General features: G+C 41.8%; 1 protein-coding gene across 1 annotated transcript in view; it reads right to left on the minus strand.

Annotated features, from left to right (window-relative positions):
* Nucleotides 1-13,416: 13,416 nt before the first annotated feature.
* Nucleotides 13,417-22,205, minus strand: part of pcdh7a (protocadherin 7a) — a 37,920-nt gene continuing 29,131 nt past the window's right edge. The window contains exons 4-5 of the mRNA XM_084005791.1: nucleotides 17,005-17,206; nucleotides 13,417-15,206 (exon numbers count right to left, since the gene is read on the minus strand). Coding sequence (XP_083861917.1) covers nucleotides 14,671-15,206; nucleotides 17,005-17,206 — 738 coding nt within the window. The 3' untranslated portion in view covers nucleotides 13,417-14,670. The remainder of the gene's footprint in view (nucleotides 15,207-17,004; nucleotides 17,207-22,205) is intronic.

A 22,205-nucleotide genomic window follows, 5' to 3' on the forward strand; every position in this document is an offset into this window, starting at 1 on the left:
CGCTAAGTAAATACATGACCAGAGAATACATACTGATTTACATTAGAAAGAATACAGTGTTAATAATGAGATAAGCATACATAAAAGCAACACATTAATTTGATTTAATACAAACACGTGGTTAATTCTAGTCAGATCTATGGAGCTCTATCTGTGGCAGGGATATTATAAGTCTATTAATTAACACATTCACACAGTCGGTGGCTTTCTTTTTGCCAGCTGTCCTTTCTGCGTTTATGCAACCTGAAGTTACCTCGCTAACCCCAAATCCTGCCTCGTAGCACCCCTGATGAGAAACAGGTGTTGGAGGGAAGACATGCTGGGCTAACATCGTCCATGAATGAGGATTGAATATAATGACTATAAAAGCTTTATGACGATACATTTATTTCTATGTGGTGAGAGGGAGACGAGTAAAAGAGGACAGACAAATTAAGTAAAATACATCCAATAACAGAATAATTAAAATGATGATCGGACAACCAAAGTGTTCCTCAAATACTGGATCAGTTCTGTTATGACACTATAAAAGCTTTGTGGCAGTGAATTTAGTTCTGTTTATATGAATTCATTAGGACAAATCTAATTGAGAACTACTTCAGTGAAATTGTGTCTGTTGTTGGGCAAATAAATGAACAGCACAGGGAGGAGCCACTAAATGTCACGTCTGCCTTCCACAACTATTAAGGTGGATTTCTTCACGATTCAAAGCGGATCTGGTCAAAATGTAAAGTGATTACAAAACACATGAAAGAAAAATGTCATTTTAAATTCAGCATGGCACCTTTTCTATATTCTTTCTACTTATATTTCTTTTTAGACGTAGTTGCATGAAAGCAACAAGATCCTTAAGAAGATGAAACACATTGAGTTTTTTACTTTACAGTTACTGTCAAGTGTTAAGTAGAACGAAGGCTTTATCCTCCCAAACAGACATCTGTGGACGTCACAGACATGTTGGAGGAGGTGATCCACATGTGCAGTACAGCATATTGGCCAATAGGTGGAGGTCTGCACAGAGCAAACGCCCTCACACCCTCTGATGATGTTATTTACATCACTCAGACCCTCACCAGGTATCCACATTCTCAATGCTCCTTTGTCCACGTGGTCAGAAAATGTTGAATGTGCAAGGTCTGCCAAAACCCTGCTGCAGTGACCTCACACCATCAGACGCCATCAGTCCTTCACCGGGGTTCCTCACGGCAAATTATCACATCCAACATTTTTTAACTACGCTGACATGGATGGGAGGAGGAAATGAAGATGTTTGAGGAGCTTTGAGAGTGTTTGTTTCCAATAGCTCCAAACGTTTCCTCATCACGATTCTACGTCTGTGGGAGCTGAAAGTATAAAGCTTAATGAACTGTAACTTAACACCTCAAACCATTCCACTGGGGAAACAGTACATAAGCTAAACGCTCTGACTTCCATTTCACTGAGACGTGAAGGTGTCAGCGTCCATCTGTCCGAGCCTCTGTTCACACCGGCTCAACCAACTGCCAGACTGCAATCCTGTTTGAGACTCTATTATTTGTGCAGCGAATGCACCGGAGACTATTAAGTGTATCTGCTCATAGGGCTTACATAAACATTAGCGATTACCATGTGCAATTAGCATATGAAATTAGCATAAGCAATTAGCATAAGCAATTTAGAAAGACTTTAATGTGATGACGGCGATCATAAATGGTCAGTTAGAAGCCGGTAACATGTGTATTTAATGTAAAACAACCCCAGTACTTCTGGTGTTATTTCTACAGCTTTTACTGGAACGTGAAGCTCGTTTTGTGTATTTGGAAGGTGTAAAAGTAAATCATATTGCTAGTAGAGAGGCAGGTAGCTGACTGTAGAGAAGCCATGCTGGAAAGCTGAAGGCTTGTTTTTCCAGCCAGCAGAGATAAGCAGGTAACAGGCTAGTTAGGCTGCCTAAGCCGGCCTGTAAATACAGTTTAAGGGATTTACAGCCAGTAGTGAGAGGATTGTTTGACTCACAGGGGTTGAAATATGTTCATTTGATAATGTGATGTTTCTACTATTAAAATAATAAAGACACCTATTTGTGTCAAAAACACATTTTTCAGAGTGGCACCAGGGTTAGTGTTTTATTCTGAGCCTGCAACACCGTCAAACTATTCAGTTGACTGAGACTTCAGTCCAAGACGAGATATCTTCAAATGTAATGGTTGAATGTGTTAAATGTGCTAACTAACCCAAATGCAATTGCCCACCTGATCTGGTCTGATTAATGTAATTTAGATGGTAACCATAGAAATACACCTTCGTTTGGAGAAGATTTCACTTAAAGAAATTTACTTTGTTTTAAATCAATGTTTTGTGTGTTTCATACACATAAATATGTATGACATGATTATGGGTAATATGTAAGCTTATGTAACTTGCAAAGGGTGCATCATAACTACCATACACCACAATTAAATTCAAATCAGTTTTATTTATAGTGTCATATCAGCAAAAGGTTATCTCAGGACGCTTTTCACACAGAGCAGGACGAGGACACGCTCATGATTTTAAATTGTCACGAGAGCAATAAAGGCTGCAGCCTCTAAGTGGCTTTAGAGGAACTTACATAACAAGGCATACATCACAAAACTTTCTTTTTATATACTGTAGCTGTCAGCTTGTTTTCACTTTCAATGTTTCACGACACTGCGTATAATTATAATCATGCTGCATCTGTAGCACATCCACGCCCATCTGCAGTCCCAGAGGACTCTTTCCCTTTATCGTCGTCCATGACAATAACGGCTAATTTGCTTCACTTTGTTTTCACGTTTCATCTGGCAGAGACTGGCAGCACTTGTCCTTAAGTGTTTTCTCAGAGGAAAACTCTCTGCTTGATGAGTTTGTAAGACATGCATGTGTTCTGTTGTCATTTACATTCCTCATGTAGTCTTTAAATGTTCTAAGTATCACGTTCAAGAGCAGCCAGAAAAATTACTTCTCTGACTATGTATGATTAACTGTGTCATCTCCAATTTAATGCCCGAAACATTATACATCGTTTCCAGCTTTATCCAGAGGTGCGGTGCGTAACTATAAATAATGAACAGATCACAAAGATTTTCAGTGTACTATATCTGGAATATAAAATATTTATAGAGTTTAAAACAAAATCTTTAAAACATGCTCTTCAGAACGGAGAGCAACAGCACTTTGACTTGACTACAGCGGTTATGTGATCTTCCTAGTGAAGTCGACAACTTTCTGTGTGTAACAAACACACATACGTGGAAACCATGTTGCCTGGCTTCTCCTCCAGATGAGCCGATAGCAGCAGCATCACCTTCACAGACACCAACGGAGCCTTACATGCTGCCGCTGCCATCTGCTCCAGGCGCAGACCAAAGGGATGTAATTTTGAGCATCGAGAACTGAAATTATGCAAGTTCTCCGTTTTCCGTTGCAGGTCATGAAATCACAGAAATGGAAAAACAGAGTCTGTGTGCGTTGAGGCTATACAGAAGTCTGAACAGGTGCCGCAACAGTCCGGAGACTCCGCTTCTCTTGAAAGGAAGCGGCTGATGTTCGGGAACAACAGAGGGTCGACTGCATCGGGGCAAATTACTGCGCCGGCTGTGCTGTTTTTCCACCGCTGAAGGTCCCTCAGGTCACTGCTTTGCATATCTGAGCCGAATCCAGCTGCAAGCCAATAAACAAAAATATGTTAGAGTTCCTTTTCTGAATGCAGACACATTGTGATTCCAAAATAAAACGAAAACTAAAATCATTTAATGCAGATATAACATCAATCTTTCATCGTCAGCATGTTTTTTGGTTCATTTTTAGGGATGAAAATCAATTGTGAATGTATAATAATTATATGTAAAACACACAAGATTGACATTGGTTACAATTAGCTCTTTTGCTGTGCTGTGAGTACCGATATTGTATTCTAAGTGTTGCCCTGTGCTGTTTTTTAGGTTCTCTTTGTCACACCATCATTCATTCTATAAATGAACTGTTCCAACCTAATGATTCTATATTATGATCTCTTTACCAGGGACATTTATAAGCATTTTCAACAGCAGGTTATGGACTGAATTGATACCGCTATGAAGCTAACAAATGGGTTCAACTGGGGGAGCATTAACACCCTGCATATTGCCCAGGCTGTTACTCTCCCTCTAATCCAGTTGGTGTCCATGTTGAGCTTTGTTAAAAGGTCAAGCCTGTTCTTGAGGCAGACGCACAGCAGCCGGATGAAGATTCATGACACGTTTACACAATTTACTGGCTTCTTTGCCTTGACCTACCTGACTCGCCTGACATGACACGCACGACTCACAACAAAAGCTCTCAAGGATGGTCGATTTAAATCAAGGTTTGAAGGAGCCCACCTCTGCAAAATATTTTTTTTCACCCCTGAATTGAAAAAGGATCGTTACAAGTTGCAAAATGACAGCCTTGTGTTTCCTTAAACCGACCGACAAATCACTTCTGTCACAACTGCAGCATCAAGCTATCACTGATTTGCCAAAAAAAAAAAAAAAAACTACCTCAATTAGTAACCACACAACAGCTGATGAGCTGTGTACTCATTGAGAAAAACAACAAGATCGAGGAGCCACACACTGATATTTGTCTCTGGTCTTTTAGAAGCCAGCAGCTGTCAACAATCCACCAATCAGCCGATGAGCCTCACTCTCACTGCAATCACTTGAAACAGCAAAACACACACACACACACACACACACACACACACACACACCTATACAAGTCTATTACATTCTGAGGACCACATTCTCAGGGGGATCTACGAGGACAGACAGAGAATTACACCACAAATGGGAAATGACGTTAACAAAATAAACAAATATATGACAAACAGCTGCAGAACAATGAGGGAAATGGACAAAAACATTCCAACGCACTCCCGACTCATCAAACACCAACGCTCGGTTTGTGGCCCCAAGCCTGAAACTACAACACTCTAGGTACCTGTGGAGTGTCGTGGGGACATTTAGCTGGACTTCCATTAGTTCCTATTGCTTTTTTATGAGGAAATCCAAATTTCACTTGGAACATGGGTGGGATGTAATACTTGAAATTGATTTTCCTATATTTTGTTGTTTTTGTTTTCTACTTCAGAAAGTTGGCATATACATGTGTTAACTGAAAATGTAATGTTAAAACCACAATAAGATATAACATAATGCATTTTTTAGCAATTTCTATTTCATCCCCTAAAGAAAAGTCTCACCTGTTCTACACTGCAACAAATACAACGTTGCATATTTAAACTGAAACCTTGATTCACCATAATCCATCTTGATATACTGACAAACATGACAATGCAGGCTACTTTTGTTGTGGAAAAATGAATCTGCCCAATAAAGATCAACAACCAGGATCAGCTCTTTCTCCGAGGTTTATTCCACTAAGTATTCTCATCTGCAGAGGAGGTTCACCCCTGCCTTCTGATACAAAGGTTCAGACTCAGCAGGAACGACCCCGAGTCCAACAACAATCTCCCTTTTAAGGAGGAGGAACCAAAGGACGGATCATGTCCTATCTTACAAAGACAAGATGTACAGGCAAGGTCAAGATTTACAGAACACAGGCGTCATAGTCCTGAAATTATCTTATGTCAATGTGGCACTCATGTTCATATCATCTACAAACAGACATTCATTTTCGTCATAGCATAACAGTCAGATGAGGAGATGCGGATCGAGTCAGCCTGACAAATATTCTGATTATAAAGTACAAACATCCAAAATTCCCATTACACTTTATTTATAAATGGGATAATTTCATCTCCTGCATATGTTTTTTGTTTAGTCGGTTATGTCTTACAAAATGAAGAGGAAACTTCACTCCTCCTTCATCTATACCCCCTAAAACCTAATGGCTTGGACATCTGCTAAATACAGTATATAGACAAATTAACATTTCCATCATCTGGCTGATGCATAAACATCATCAACATCATAAAGCTTGTGAAACAGTAGTAGCCTTAATTATCCAATAAAGATTTCACACATTACACTAAAAGTTTCACTATTTAATCTTCAACTGACTGCTCCCAAACAAATATATTTGATATATTTTGGGAATTAATGGTGAAAAAGAAAGGAAGGTAATTTGCAATAGAATATTTCTTGTTAACACTGTTCATCACCTCATAAAGGTTTGAGTATGTGGATAACTCCATTTATATGGTAGATTTTCTTGTTGGCTGAAATTCAAGAATGTTATATTTGGTAGTATTCCTGTTGAAGTAAGACTGAAGATACGCAACCAGAAATACAAACCCAGTAGTGAAGTCTCTCTCTGCAGCTACGATGCCTGAGTGTTCGGTACCAGGATATTACATTACTCACACTAACAGGTCTCACCAGTACATTTTCTTTTGCATTGACAAACATCCATCCATCCATCCATCGTCTACCGCTTATCCTGTATTCAGGGTCGCGGGGGGGCTGGAGCCGATCCCAGCTATCATTGGGCGAAGGCAGGGTACACCCTGGACAGGACGCCAGTCTATCACAGGGCTATTGACAAACATCATATGTGGAATTCATGGCTCCATTAAAATAAAATAGTGGCCTCTCTCCATCGACGACCATTGTTTTTTAAAAAAAAGGTCCCATGGGAAACATCTTGTTGTGTATACGTTTATCTCTTTAAGGTTAGGGTTCACCAAGAATACTCATGGCACAGCTTGATGAGTTCAAGCTGATCGATGATGAAAAGATGAGGAGATAAAGGGTAGGATCCAATCTCACATCAAGACGTGAGGGAGAAAGAATGTTTCCAGCTCTGCTACAAGTCTTTCCTGAACAGAGAAATCCAGCACTGACAGAATTTGCTCACTGATGCTGAATGTTCCTTTGGTGTTGGAAGGTTGGCGCACCCTGCTATAGATGTTAACTAACTGGACATCAGATAACATTTCAACACATTTCACAATTAGATCCGTTCACTTTGAAGCTATGAGCCCCCCCCCCCCCCCTCTCTCTCTGTATATGTAAAGGCGATTCAAAGGCAATTCACTTCACTCGGCTCACTTTCACTCAGAAAAAGGGGTTTTCTTCAGTTCCCTGAAAGCATCTGACAACTCCAAAGACCATTTGATATATTGGACAGTGTGTGAGGAGGTTAACATTCTGTGGTTTGCTTCACCAGGCGGCTCCTTCACAACATTTTCCTTTATCTTTATAAAATCAATAAAATGCACATCCACTGGGTCTATCCCCGGGATTTAATTAAGAGTTCAAAGAAGCTGATATCCGTTTTTTTTTTTGCAGTGCAGACAACTCCTTGTCCATTTATCTGGTGAAATGGTGTGATTTATTTACAATGCCTTTTTACGGTCGCCACTTATATGAGATGACTTACGACTAGAAGTTGATTGATACGAAACCCGATGCTTTCGATGCTTCAAAAGGTTGCTAATACCTTTTATTGTGTGGTTTAATGGTTTTTCTTTGACTGACTTTATTGCAGGCTGCAGAATAGTTGGTCCTTCGGGGATGGTAATGTCTGGACTGTTCTTTCCCAAAGACCTGAAACAGTGGTCAGTAATTCATAATTTTTTCGTCAAAAACACTTTTATTGGACGTGACACATGATGCCATTTTAACACAAGTGGTTATGATATTTGCAGATTATGAGGATATAATATGCTTTGGCCTTGGAAGACATGAATGGGCATTTCAACTAAACTCCATCAACCTTAAAAAACAATCCAACAAGTTGAAAGCTTTCCTTCAAATGTAAATCATTCAACCTGCGACATGAATATTAAGCTGGGACTGTTTGGAAAATGTAATTAGGCAGCAGTGGATGTGCATTAAGTGAGAGGCCTCTGGTCTGGTAGTGCAAAGAACTACATCCGGGCCTATTAACATAGAGAACATTTGTTGAAGATAATTCATAATTGAATGTTACAATATGTTTGGTTTTGCTGTAAATTTAATGAATGATTAACATGATTATTAGCCTTTAAAATCTTGTCAAATCTTTATGTAATTCCTATGTGGTCGGACTCCAGAACCGCCTCGGCCTCTTGATCAATCTCAAGTGAAGGTCTCACATTTATACTTGGTCTTATCTCAGGCTCAGAGTAAAAGAACTCGATCAAAACCGCAACTAGATAGTCCTGATCTAGATCACTAGATTGTTGTGCCTTGTCTGACTTGCTGGTTAGCAGCATTACTGTGATAGAAAACAAAGGCAATTCCTGCATTAAAAATTCTGTTCTACAACACATATTGATGATTATATCAAGACTTTTCTCATACATATGCACATATACAGTATATATGGCAATACAAGAGGTGAGTGAAGGAGGAATCTTCATTTGTTTTCTGTGGGTGTTTTTATGGGAATGTGGATCAATTTGATGAGTCTCTCTGGTTTGCATTTTCCACATTTTATCCGCAGTGCATCGTGCAGTGTGGGACTCCTACGTGGTCTTGACTTGAAATCAACCTGACTACAACACTGGCTGATGCACACTGTGTCCCTTCCAACCATTCAGATGGTATCACACGCCTGGCTCAAGGGAAGCAACGTGGAATCCAACTTTGATTTTTTCATAAACAAAAGAACACAAAGAGCAAACAAAATGTGGAGGGGAGACTCTGCTTCTGCAGATCCAGCTGGCTGAGTGAGAGTGAGAGAGAGAGACAGAGAGAGAGAGAGAGAGAGAGAGAGGGGAGGGGCTTTTAAACTCAGGTACCATGAGCAGGTGACACGCATCAGCAATCAGAGCTGGTAGGAAAGACTCCGCCCCCGTTGACCTACAACCCAACTGAAAACAATGTCAGCTGTCCTGGGACATAACAGCTGTGCTCCCTCACTTTTTCTCAGATTGACACTTTTAAATGACACCTACAGTACATGTATAATCCACCTGTTATCTATGTTTATATATGACATGGCATTTATTGTAAAATATATTCTCCTACTAAAAAATGATTATTTTCCAAACTGCTATAAATTAAACTGGTGTCTCTTCCAGCTGTCTGCTCAGATGAAATGGCCTTGAAAATGCAAAGAAACGTATTGATTGGTGTTCAATATTGTTTTCTGTTTCTGAAGTATATTTAGAAACTGCTTTTCTTATTGTGTCCTGTCCTTCACTACAGATAAAATGAATTAGAAATGAAGGTGAACTGCTCAGAATGTGCACTGCCAGCAAACTGAACTAATACTGATTCATGACCACATGGTGTCAGTGTTGCATACTGGACAAATACAGATTGTGGACCTTTCTTTCTTTTTTTGACATTTTGAGTCCTTCACACTAATCTTTGCATCAGTGAACACCTCTAAAGCATTTTCTGATAAGTTTAAGTCCAAATTGCTCTCTACATTTAAAAAGTGTTCTTGCGGCAGGATCCCGCTCAGAAAACTCACCTTTCACAGATAAAGGTGATGGATTGTGCCACATTTGAGTGATATTCTAGAAATATATTGTAGTCAGCACACGTGTCAGCCAGGTCCAAATTGACATTACACATTAAAAATAATAGTATCAAGATAACGTTCTGTTAAATGGAAGGACTTTGGTTCTGTTGGCCGGGCATGAAAAGAAATCCACTGTTCATCGTTGACCTTGGAAACGGAAGATGTCAATTCATCTCCACTCAAAGTCCACTCAGTTAAGCGTCACTTTGAACATCCACAATGAAAATCCCCTCAAAAATTGGAGCGGAATACAGATTGTTTAGCCCTCAGTTTAGTACCACTTTCTATTAAATTTAGTTTATAAAGGTTATCAAGACTTGAATGAAAACACTTTTATTGGACGTGACACATGATGCCATTTTAACACAAGTGGTTATCATGTTTGCAGATTATGAGGATATAATATTCTTTGGCCTTGGAAGACATGAATGGGCATTTCAACTAAACTCCATCAACCTTAAAAAACAATCCAACAAGTTGAAAGCTTTCCTTCAAATTAAATCATTCAACCTGCGACATGAATATTAAGCTGGGACTGTTTGAAAAATCGAATTAGGCAGCAGTGGATGTGCATTAAGTGAGGCCACTGGACTGGTAGTGCAAAGATCTACATCCTGGCCTATTAACATAGAGAACATTTGTTGAAGATAATACATAATTGCACTTTAAAATATGTTTGGCTTTGCTGTAAATTGAATGAATGATTAACATGCTATTTCAAATCTTAATTTTAACCCTACCTTGTTGTAGGCCTACTCCAGAACCGTCTTTGTCTCAAGATCGATTCCAACATCATTGTTTGAGGGTCTCACAGATCTGTTAAATGGAAGGACTTTGGTTCCGTTGGTTGGGCATGAAAAGAAATCCACTGTTTATTGTTGACCTTGAAAACAAAAGGTGTCAATTCAATCTCACCTCAAAGTCCACTCAGTTTAGTGTGACTTTGAACATCGACAATAAAAATCTCCTGAAAAAGGGAGCGGAGTAGATTGCTTAGCCATCAGTTTAGTACCACTTTCCAATAAGGCAACATTCAGCTTATAAATATTAGCCTGAAGAGGTCAGCCAGTCACCTGCAAGTATAAATGTCAAGAGTTTCTATCGATCAAGTCTGCAGGTGTTAATGTGAGGAGCTAATAAAATGGTTGTGGAGAATAACTCTTCTGTAAATCACAAGTTAATGATTTATTAACCATTCATTCCAGCTTATAACCCCTTTGTAAATGTAGGTTCATAAAACAGTACCAAAACTGTTTTAAAGGTGCTTAAATCAATAATCAGAGCATTATTATAGCAGCATCAACGGTTTGCTACATAAATTGGAGTAATTAAGTCACTCTCCCTCTGTATGTGTTGTTATCAGAGCTTCTCCTTGCTTTGTTCACAGAGCTGTGCGTGTGCATGTGAGCGTGCACACTGGCTGGCGTCGCTTTGCACTCCGCTCATATGGCGATTACAGCTGATGACGCTGTCCTGATCGAGCACCCACCCTCCGGAAAACACTATTAGCTCTGTCAGCACTTTTAACATTTGCACTGTTAGCTGCAAGCCACTGGCTCAGACGTTGCTATATTGAGATGCAATTTCAAACCTTTAAAGTGTTCCCTTGTGTGGAGCTGATTATCTCAAACTTTCTGAACCTTCAATTTGGCGTTATCTTAAGTTATTTAGCCCAATTATGATTTATCTCATATTTACTGTGTGAAAGAATTTCCCAACAGTTAACAGGCAAACAAGTGTTTGAAGTTTTTAATGTCAAAGTCAAACTTTTACATGATTCATCTTCATACCAAACCATTCGTCGACAGCTCCTCTTCTTCCTCGTCATAGCAAATGCAATTAGTTCATTATGTAATTACAGGAAGGGAGCAGCAAAAAAACAGAGCCAGCCCCATAAGAAAAGAAAACAAAGAAGAGGAAAAATAAAAATAGGTTTGTTTTTTTTCTCATTTTTTTTTCTCAAGTGCAGATTTGAAGACCTTAGGCATGCCGTTGTCTGTTATTGTTTCCAGTTGTCTGTTCTACATTGTAGTTTTATCTGTACATGGCTATAAGAGTAACAGCACGAGGGGGATGACGGGGACATGATGTGCGCTGAAGTGTCTGTTTTTAAAAATGTCTTGATTAGTGGGCGATACAACTCAGACTCTTCTCTGTCCGTCTCCCCTCTCTGTTTTGCAGTAGACTGAAAGATATTCATGTTTAAACGTGCAGTATAAAAAAGATACGCGCCCACACAGATTCATGTACAGTGAGTCCCCTTCAATCTGGATGAGGGGGTTTTGAAAGGTACCGTAATGGAACTGCCATAAAACAGCAGCTTGAAGAAATATCTGCCACTTTGAAGAGGCAGGGCTGCGTCGAGAGTCTCTTTGCAAAACTCACAAACTGGACTTCAGTTCTTCCAACACCTCTGAGAGGTCGAGACACAATTATCTCAACTCTTTCTCCCAGAGAAAGAGCATGTGTCCTCCCTTTCTGGCGTTGTGTGAGCCCCGCAGGATGCGTTGATTGTTTCCACCAATCCCCTTTCAACGTGAGCCAATCCACGAACAGATTAACTCCATGCGTTGGGCCTCGAGTTCCTGACATCCTCGGTACAGTCCATCAAAAAAACAGAGCTCAGTAAACAGCCATGTTGGGAATTTGAGGGTAATGAAGGCTTAGGGAGTAAGTACATCAGTGGCCTAAAACAAGCTAAAGGGTGTCGGTCACAGAGTTGTAAAGTTGAAGGTATATACAGATATACAAAGTGTAATCACGCGCCCGTTTCTCAGGACGGTTACCGTTGTAAAATGAAATGCACAGGACTCGCTACTTCACTGTTCCCACGCTGAGGTGGTGTTCAGTGAGGGGACAGTCGGACATCTTACCTGAGTGTTTCTCTCCCGTCTGACTAACTCCTACAAGTATCTACGAAACAAACCGTCTTTAACGTCTCCTCCGCCTCAGCGGCCCAAAACAAGCAGACAAACTAAGACAACTTCCCGCAGCCTTACATCGCCAATCCAGACATTAATGAGATCAGTGCGGATCAAGGGAGGAGACGAGAGGAGAAAAAGAAACTCATTAAGACCACAGGGACGACCTAACCCTATTATCCCTATCACACCAGCGAACCACACACTGATGATGGGAATTAAGATGTGCCAGCCTCAATCCACACCCACTCTTCCGCCCCGGTGCAGCCGAGTGTGTCTGGAGTCGTTGCGGTAGCTGCTGGGAAGGACAAATGTGAAGGAGTCTGTTATCTGTGCAGTTCAGCACAGCAGTATGGGCGTGTTGGGGTCGGCACTGCGTGGTGAACAGGGTGCAGCGCGACAACGTTGTGTTTCTGTTGCAGCCTGCAGGCAGCGTTCCTGCAAACTCAGCGCGCCGTGGAAACCGAGAGAAGGCCCAAGGTTAGCCCAAACTCGCTCCACGATAAAGCAGGAGACAGTTTAATCCACTGAAGCCAACTCCCAAGCCGCCATCATTATCTCCACTTCCACCGTGAGCACACACATATAATACAGATGTATCCAAATAGGCGTGGTATCCAAAAAGGCGTGTGGTTTAAAAAAGAGAGAAACAAAGTTAGCATTATCTTTCTTTCATGCAGTCCTTTTTTTTTCTTACAGAAATTTGGTTTTTCTACGAGTCCTACTTACAGTATGCAGAATATCTCATATTCCCACATTTGTCTATGATTACATACGGTTGATGACACGTCTGAAATTCCCTTTAATGTAGCCCCGCATATCAGTCAGAGATGAGTAATTATTTAAATACATTTCATGTTTATATACTGGCTGAGGGGAGGGGGGGGGGGGAGCAGGCAAAATGCTACGGCTAATTCAATGAGAGGCAATATGTTAAAAAAGTATGATTAAGAGCACATACACACATAGTGTATGATCTGCACACACCTTAATATGGGTTTGTGTCTACTTATGTTTTTTTATGCTGTGTGTGTGTGTGTGTGTGTGTGTGTGTGTGTGTGTGTGTGTGTGTGTGTGTGTGTGCTTAATGTTTCATGTATGAAAGTTAATGCAGGTTACTATATACTATGTTACACGGCCACTGAATCACATCATAAACGTTGGCCTGATGCATGTTCACATTCTGTAAATGCACTGTATGAGTTTGAGTTTACATGCTTAGGTGTGTGTGTGTGTGTGTGTGTGTGTGTGTGTGTGTGTGTGTGAACATTTATGATATCAGTGATGAACACTGTCAGGATACTGAGTGCGTCGTGACCCTCAGTCTCCTCTGAAACGGAGGACAGCAGCACAGAGAGAAAATTGCCCTCTTATCGAATACACACCGACGATATATTTACACACAGACTGAGCTTGAAGGTGAAATAATAAAACACATATTTTCACACGCCGGAATTCTGTGAAACTACTGGTACTCTGTGAGAACCTTGTATTTCGAATGGTTACATTTGATTACTGTAAAAAAAAAAAGAAACGGAAGAAAGAAAGTCTTTTCACATTGTTGCAGTTTGTTTTGAATGCTTTTAAAGATACCTGATTTTAGATCAGCACTTTTTTTTTTTTGTTCACGAAAAAAGATTCTCACAGGGATTCTTGGTTTGATTGGTTAATATCCCCGTCTCATGTTACAGTAGTTAGGCATCAGAAAGTTTGATTGGTTTGAATTTGATCCAAATAACTCAATCAAAGACCCGTTACTTCTTTTCATCTAGTTTGACTGGATAAGACCTCGGTGGTTTTTCAGCAGACGGTTCACCAGTTGAGTCCAAATCTTGCCTGCTGTAGCCTCGTGAATGTCTTTATGCACTAAAGAGGCATTTGTAGCATCAGGATTGACTCAGTCTCAATCTCTCTCTTCTTCACACGGAGCCCTCTGAGGCAGAGGGTCAGACATGCATCGGATTCAGGTAGAAAGAAGAAGAGATGAAGTTGTCCTCCTCCACACGGACGTGATAGGATTGTTTCATCAGTAGTTAAAAAATACTTTTTTTTCTTTAAGAAAGTACTCCCGGTCAGAGCTCTCTGAAGAGTTGATTCATCACTTGCTAAAGTTTAGTTGCCTATAAATAATAGTCAGAATCCAAAAAGTTCCAATTTCTTACACAGCTTTTGGAAAACATCTTTTCAGACATTTTCACATCTTCGCAGGTTTTAAAAGGCCTTTCCTTGATTACTTGCCAGTAAAGTCTCCCTGTTTTTTTTCCAGCAAAGGGAGAGGCGCGTTGACGATTGCCCCTCTGCAGCGCTGTCACAGGTAGACCTCTCGGCGTGACAGCGTGAGGCAGGACGTGGTCTTGTAGTCCCCTCCTGTGCGCGTCAGTGGTATGACCTCAGGTTGGTCCTGGCCCTCTCCTCCATCCTCCTCTTGCTGACGCCTCCCGAAGCCGGCGCTGCTGAACGTGTCATAGGATGCAGATGTCATCTTGCGGTTCAGGAGGTTCCGGTTGTGATCGCCCATGTTCCTGTTGCGGTCTCCACCCAGGGTGCCGAGTGGATCCCCGTTGGCTAAGGGTAATCTCTGACCTTCTCCGCCGCCGACGACCCCGGGCTCCGAGCTCCCTGCGCTGCCGGCGCTCTCGCTGTCACTCTCCTGGTCGTTGCCACGGAGATTGTTATTGTCGTCTCCGGGGGCGAAGGTGGAGAGTCGTGGGGGGTCACTGCCGTGGCGCTGACGCTGGCGGGGCGACGGGCGGATGGGCATCCAGCAAGTGTCAGAGTGGCCGAACTCGTCACACTCCCTGGTACACTTTCCTGTCAGAGCTACGTCTGGCAGCTGTCTGGCATCTGGACACAGGGAAGACACAAAGAAGACGAGTTGAAGGGTGGAAAGACGAGAAACATTTATTCTTTTTGCCTTTTGACACAGTAGGAAATATAGGGGGAGCGATGAGATGAGGCGAAGGTACACAACCAGGGTCAAACGGGTGACGTTGTAATCTCCACCAGGACATCCAGAGGGGAGTCACCACAGACAAAAACATCTTTTCATGTGCTATTCATGTTTCCAACATCTTCCTTTCTCTCTCTTTCTCCGTTTTTGTTCAATAATCCCTCATTTGCATATTTAAAAATGTTAAACTTGTAATACAAAAAATTATTGTCTCAAGCTACGTTCACAAGGTGAAGCCAATTTTTATACATAGCGTTTCAAAAAAACTTGTAGTGCAAAAATAACTGCTTCCATGTAAATAATCAACTGAGGAGTTTTAATGGTGGTATTTATGACTTACACATTACACCCTGAGGTGTCTCCCCTTAAATGAGAAAGAGAGCAGGAGAGAAGAAGAGATGAGCCGCTGGGAACGTTGGGTGAGGAAGACGGGAGGAAAAAAAAAAAAAACAGAGGGCGAGGGCTGGAAGGGAGGGGTGGGAAGGAAGCAGGAAAATGCTGTTAGAGCTAAATGGAAATCGCTGACTCCAATAGTATGTTTTTATAATAAAAAAATCCAGCTGTGCTCAGCATTCCATGAAAGGTGAAAGGTGAGGTCAACTATCCAGAAAGATAAAAGATAATTGTCAGCAATTTAAGTGACGAATATATGTTCTTCACATGCAAAGGAAACGATGAGGTTACATACGGTTGTCATTACATCCCATGAGTGTTGGTTCAAAAGGTTAGATGTGTCAAGTGTCAAAGGTCACGGTTGCCATCTATGTAATCCAGTCATTTATGAATCAATACTGATGTTCAGCACCGGCAGAACTCATAATAACGATGATACATGAGTTGTGTGTGTGACTATTCTGTCAATTGCAGAAATTGTGCAGGCGTCATGTTGCAGATGCTTCACGGTAATATAATGCCTTCCATACACGCGCTAAACAGACAATACAATCATTTGATTTCATAAGTTCTGAGTTGCTTGAATTAAACACAAGAAATTAAATATTTCTGTTGTATTCCGATAACTAATTCTGGGTTTGTTGCCTACGTAGAGCAGCAACGAGAAACCAAACAAGCACATCATTATACAGTATAATTACAACCGAGACAATAAATCCTCTGTTCAATTCCTCTCTCCATCTGACCGTGAAGGAAACTCATTAAACCCCACGATATTCTCCAGATTTCACACGTTGCTGAAAAAGCGGCATTTAACCTCAGAAGCACAGTCAGCTGCCAAGGTCGCCATGACCTTCAGTGTGTTGATTCTCTCCAGTTCTAGTGTGACCGTATACGGAGAGAAGAGGAGCGGGTGAAAGAACAAATACACACTTTTTGCTTGTCTCCATCCTTGACAAAGACCCAGTGCAGGTAAAAACACCACTTTTGTTGCGTGAAAGGGAAGATTTGGGCTGCTGACTGAAAGCAAGGCCACCGATGAGCATGTTAGCTTTTGACGAAAAGCTTTTCACATGGCACACACACACAGGTGCAGCACACACACTCAGGACACTTGCTTTAGTCTATAAAACACATCACGTGAGGAGACCTTGGCAGCATGTCGAAGTGTGTGTCAACAAAAAAAGCAGAGATCAAATATGAAAGTCGACGTTTCGTGTAAACTTGTGACCGCGATTCTGAATACGTTTGATGGAATGAATTGGCGGTCTAGTGTGTGATGCGTGCGGTTGCTCTGACCGTTCTCCACGTGCTCCTCCTCCCCCACGCTGCCCTCTGGTGTGGTCCGCTCGTAGCCCTCCTCGGGCAGCGGCAGCGCTCCTAGCCGCGGCCCCGATGAACTCTTGCTGCTCGGCGTCTCCGAGTCCTCCAGGCCGCTGTCATAGCAGCCGCCGTCCTGGGGCTGGCTGACCACGGAGAAGGTCACCCGGCGGAGGGTCCCCTGCACGGAAACAAACACACACAATATGGGATTAATCATCCTGGATTCCTAATCTGAGATTCTAAATCTGCCGGATTAGGCTGCTGTGCAGGAGACTGCAAAGACATATTGAGATTATGGGAACGTGTTCGCCCTGATTATGCGCTTAGCCGCGACAATGCAGGGTAATAGTCGTCGACCAATCACGGTGGGCTTTCAAAGTTTTCAGTTGGCTTTTTAATCCCAGTTTAGATTAAAGCCGCCGGACACGGCTGATGTTGACAAACCTCTGGAGACACTCATTCTTCATGTGGAGGGGTGCCCAGTAGTAGCAGCTGGGTGACACTAAAAACACCATTACAATAAGTTTCAACGATTTAACAAAAACAAAACTGCAACACATTGACGTTATCATGTATTGTCCGTGCACCCGAAGCCCGACAGGGCTCCGTCGTTGCTCATTAAACACGCCGTTTGAATAGCTGACATGTTCCTTTATAGTGAATCACATCGACACAACGTGGTTCATTTGAAGTCATTCCCAACTACACCGTCCTGCTGTGTGTGTTAATATATTCACCAGCCGACCAAACGTGGATTCATCCACAGCAGAAAATAGTTACTCCTGTTTAAATAAACGCCCTCTGATTTATGGTTACGATTTAATCTTTTTTTTTTTAATTATCATATATATTTATGTCCTGCTTTAGAGATTCACATCTTTAGTAGGAACACGCTTTTTTGGGCTGAGTGCCACGGATGGAAGATAGCAATAGAAACTCCTGAGAGATGAATTAACACTTTATTGGTCTTTTCATCGCTAACAACAGACATATAGAATAATCAGCTTTATCCTTCCATCTCTGTTCATTTCCAGACTGTTTTTGTCTATTTAGTTTATCATTTTTATCCTTAACCCTTTCGCTACCACCGTGTTGATCTGAATAATGATACAAACAAGATGTGTTCCTTCTACTTGTGAGTGATGGAAGTGCAGTTTCGTGGAGCAGACTGCACCCATCACGCTGAAGACAAACCAACAGGGAATCTACCGCCGACAAATCTCCCCGTCCTGCGGCGGAAACGCTGGTGATTCAGGAAGGAATCGCATCATTCACTCAAACTGAGCATCACACCTGCTGCGATTTGAACACACAAATCAACCCAGTCTAGTTAGCACACCAGTTTTCACTTTGGAGAGAGAAAAAAAAGAGTGCAATAAGTCCATGCTGAGAGAATATCAGAGGGAGTTAAATGACTCCGTCTGGCCTGGAGGGATCACTCTGCACCAGGAAGCCCGTATCTATACAACAGCCCCTCCCAGCTCCTCTCATACTCATTCATCTGCGTGCAAAATTACAGCACCCTCCAATTTAGATCTGCTTTGAAACACGGGGGCGTGCGGCGAGGGAGTGAGGGAACGCGGTGAAGACGCGGGTTACGGCCGGGAACGTCGCCTCGGGATAATCTGGAGGGATGGATGGCATAAAAAACTCAAACCGAACCAATTCTTCTTTATCTTCCAAACAGCCACAGGAATAAAAAAAAAAAGGATCATTTGAACATTTCACCTAATGAACGAGCAAGACGAGGGGAGAGGGGGATATTAATTAAGCAAGAAGGGAAATTAACAGAGTGCTTGTTTCTTCCGCCATTTCTGAACAACGCTTAGATGAAAAAGGGGGATGAGAGGAAGTGACTCAGACAGCAGAGACTGTGAGCACAAGCACGACCGAGGACGAGATATTAGATTATAATGGAAAAGCAGCAGTTCTTGGAATCTCAGTGGCTTCATCTTAACTCTCCACAGAGGAGCGATGTATTTTTAGAGCTTTACTTCAGATGGAACGGTCCAACCTCCTTTTCAGCCGTATTACTCAGGCCAACGGCACAGAGGGCCAGAGAGGGCCCGGGTAATGATCTTTTTTGGTTTTTCTTGCGATGGGAAAGAAGTTAATTGTGTGATCTCACCGTAATAAGTTTGAGATCAGTGATGTCGAGATCACACGGCGGAATGTTTCACGATCAGGGTAATTATTCCGTGATAACGATGCTGTGTAATGATAATCATTTCTGATCACAAAGCGCCGAGAGAGATGATTCCTCTCCAGCCGTCGGCTCAGAGGAACAATACGGAACAGGAAGAAAATGAGATTACTGAAGAGCTTGGATTAGCTCCAGTTTGTACCTCTCGTGCATTGACATGACATTCGAGTCACAGAGCTAAGCATCTGATTGTCCACGTAATGAATACCCATCAGTCTTTGAGAAACGCTCAACAACACCTACTGCCGTCCTGGAGATGTATCTCAAATCCTCAAAGGCTCTTTGAACCATCTGGAGGAAAAACATTTCCATAATTTTTGATCCGTTTTTCAAAGTTGCGCCTCTATTTCCTAATCCGATCAAAGACGGTAGCTGGAAATGACATACTGTATCTCCGTGCTCAATTTCAACAACATGAACCAAGAAAAAAACGCTGGTAACGCATTGATGGTACTTTCCACTATTGTATGTCCAAACAGAAAGTTACTCATTCATATTTTGCTTTTTCACAAAAACAGCTGGGACGTTTAATTTCCAGCTACCTGAAATAGAAAATTCACAATTTAGTTTTCATCCAGGTGTTTGGTGGATTCTTTGAGGATTCTGGAAAAACCTTCGGAGCTGTTGATAACAGACTACGTCCACTTCCTATATATAGTATATGATCGGCACGCTAACATGCTCACAAAACTAATGCTAACATGGTGATGCTAAGCTACATTTACTCTAGAAACACATTTCTTGGAATTTGCCTGAGTATTTCATACACATATATTATCTTTTACTTCACTACATTTATTTGACCCGTTTTAGTTACTAATTACTGATTTAAATGATTAACACCTCCACCTATGACCAGCTGCAACATAAAGTGATGAACACATTAGGCATTATTCATTTTAATCCTATATAAATATATCATTCTGAAGAAAATAACTTTCATTTGTGGTAGGTAAAAAAACTATTTTGATGCTAATATTTATACTGCTAATACTAGCAAGATTTTGAATGCGCTTATTGTATTTTTTACACTGTATTACTTTTTTTATTCAAGTATCAGATTGCAGTACTTCTTCTGTCGCCCTTTGCGAGCAGGTTTAATGTTCACCATGTCCCACTTCTAGTTTAGCATGTTTTAATGCTAACATTTGCTGATGCTGTGTCTATGAATCAAAAACGTACAGCTGAGGCTGATGGAGATGTCATTAGTATTATAATATCAGAGTGGCATCGGCATGGCTAAAGGCTGTCAAACATCACTGAGTATTTATATTTATGAATAATGGATGCTTGACTATAAACGCAGAAATCTCTGTACGACGTTGACTGACAGACAATGAGAGAGTTCCTCCTATTGGAGGCCTGCTGCTGGTTGCTCTCCCTGTGTGTGTGTGTGTGTTGTTCTATTACAGAATTCATCTGTTCAGCTATGATTTCATCTAATTCAATTTCCCTCTAACCCTCTTTCTGGCCAGAGCTGCCCCCTTCCATTCCTTCATCCTGATCATTTTATGTTCTTTCTCTCCTCCCCTCCTTCAGACAATCCAGTCGAGTCAACTCTGCCTTTCACAGCTGTAACTCTCCCTCTCCTTTCTCCCCTCCTGCCTCTCACTTCCCCCCTCCATCGCTCCTTCTCTTGGCCCGTCAGCTTTATGATGCGGCGATCGATGATGTGTCCTTGGCCTCGTTATGAGTCCCTCTCCTCTTTCCCACAGCGGGCTTTATTGACCCATAACTCCCTAACCCCCTTTTCCCTCCTTTTCTCCCATCCTCCGCCTTCTCCACCTCAAAGTCTTCAGCTCATTGACAAACCTCTCTTCCATTCCTCCGGCCTCTGATGATAATTGTCTCACTTTTTTTGCTCCCCATATTTGGTTTTCTACTCGTTTACTTACCACTCTTCTACTCCCTACCCACCTTCACATTTTCTATCAGCGTGGTATTTTTCAAGCTTTTGCATCTCCGTCTTCTTTGCTCATACCTTAAACTGATCTTTTTATTTCCTGTCTGCTTTACCAGCTTCTACCTTCCTCTAAAAAAAACCCTCCATACTCAAGCATCCCTTGATGTTTTCCAACCTGACTCACAAAGTTAGTGCTGTGTGTGTGGATGCCTTCTATTTTGTCTGAGCAAAAGCAATGAAGGCTGATATACTAAACATCCCAAATATCAGCTGTGTCGACACACACACACACACACACAAACACACACACACACACATACACACACTCTGGAGCACAGACACAGACGGATGAATTGGCTGAGGTCCAGTGTGGCCTATGAATTCATGCCTGATGGAATATTAATTGAGTTTGACGGAGGACATAAAAAACCTTCCCCTTAATCTGACACGGGCCATTACAGTTCAATACTGACATGGGAGCTTCACTCATTTGCGAGGTACGGCGAGTGTGTCTGAGTGGGTGCATTGAGTGTGTGTGTGTGTGTGTGTGTGTGTGCGTGTAATGCAGCTCTACTGTACAAGCATATGAGCGCCCTGATACAGTATGGGAGTTACTGTGAAGTTATTTCTGGCGGTACGGTATGAATCAACCTGACGCATGATGATGGGTCTGAACTCAGAATAAACTTAACCATCTGAATCTTTCGGCTCTGAAGGAACCGTGGAACAAAAACATAAAAAAACAAGCTTCTATCATAGCTTTCATTTCAGGGCAGGAGCGTGTTGCTTTGCACTCGTGTGTGCATATGCTTATGTGCATGAGCGACACTTTGCACCTTTACGCCTGTGCTGTAGGAGTGTGAGACTTTCAAAGCCTGGAGGATGTGTGTAATGTCAGCCTGGGAGAATGCGTGTGTGTGTGTGTGCGTGTGTGCGTGCGTGCACAGGTTGGCTCAGTCATCAAGGTAATTAGTGTGTAAACCTCCTTGCTGTCGGTTCAAAGAGAATTAACGAGCTCTAGTTAATTAACAGTCTCCCTCTCTTCTCGTTACATGTGTCTGCATATTCAAC

The sequence above is a fragment of the Eutrigla gurnardus genome (assembly GCF_963514095.1).
Source record: "Eutrigla gurnardus genome assembly, chromosome: 3".
NCBI lineage: Eukaryota > Metazoa > Chordata > Actinopteri > Perciformes > Triglidae > Eutrigla > Eutrigla gurnardus.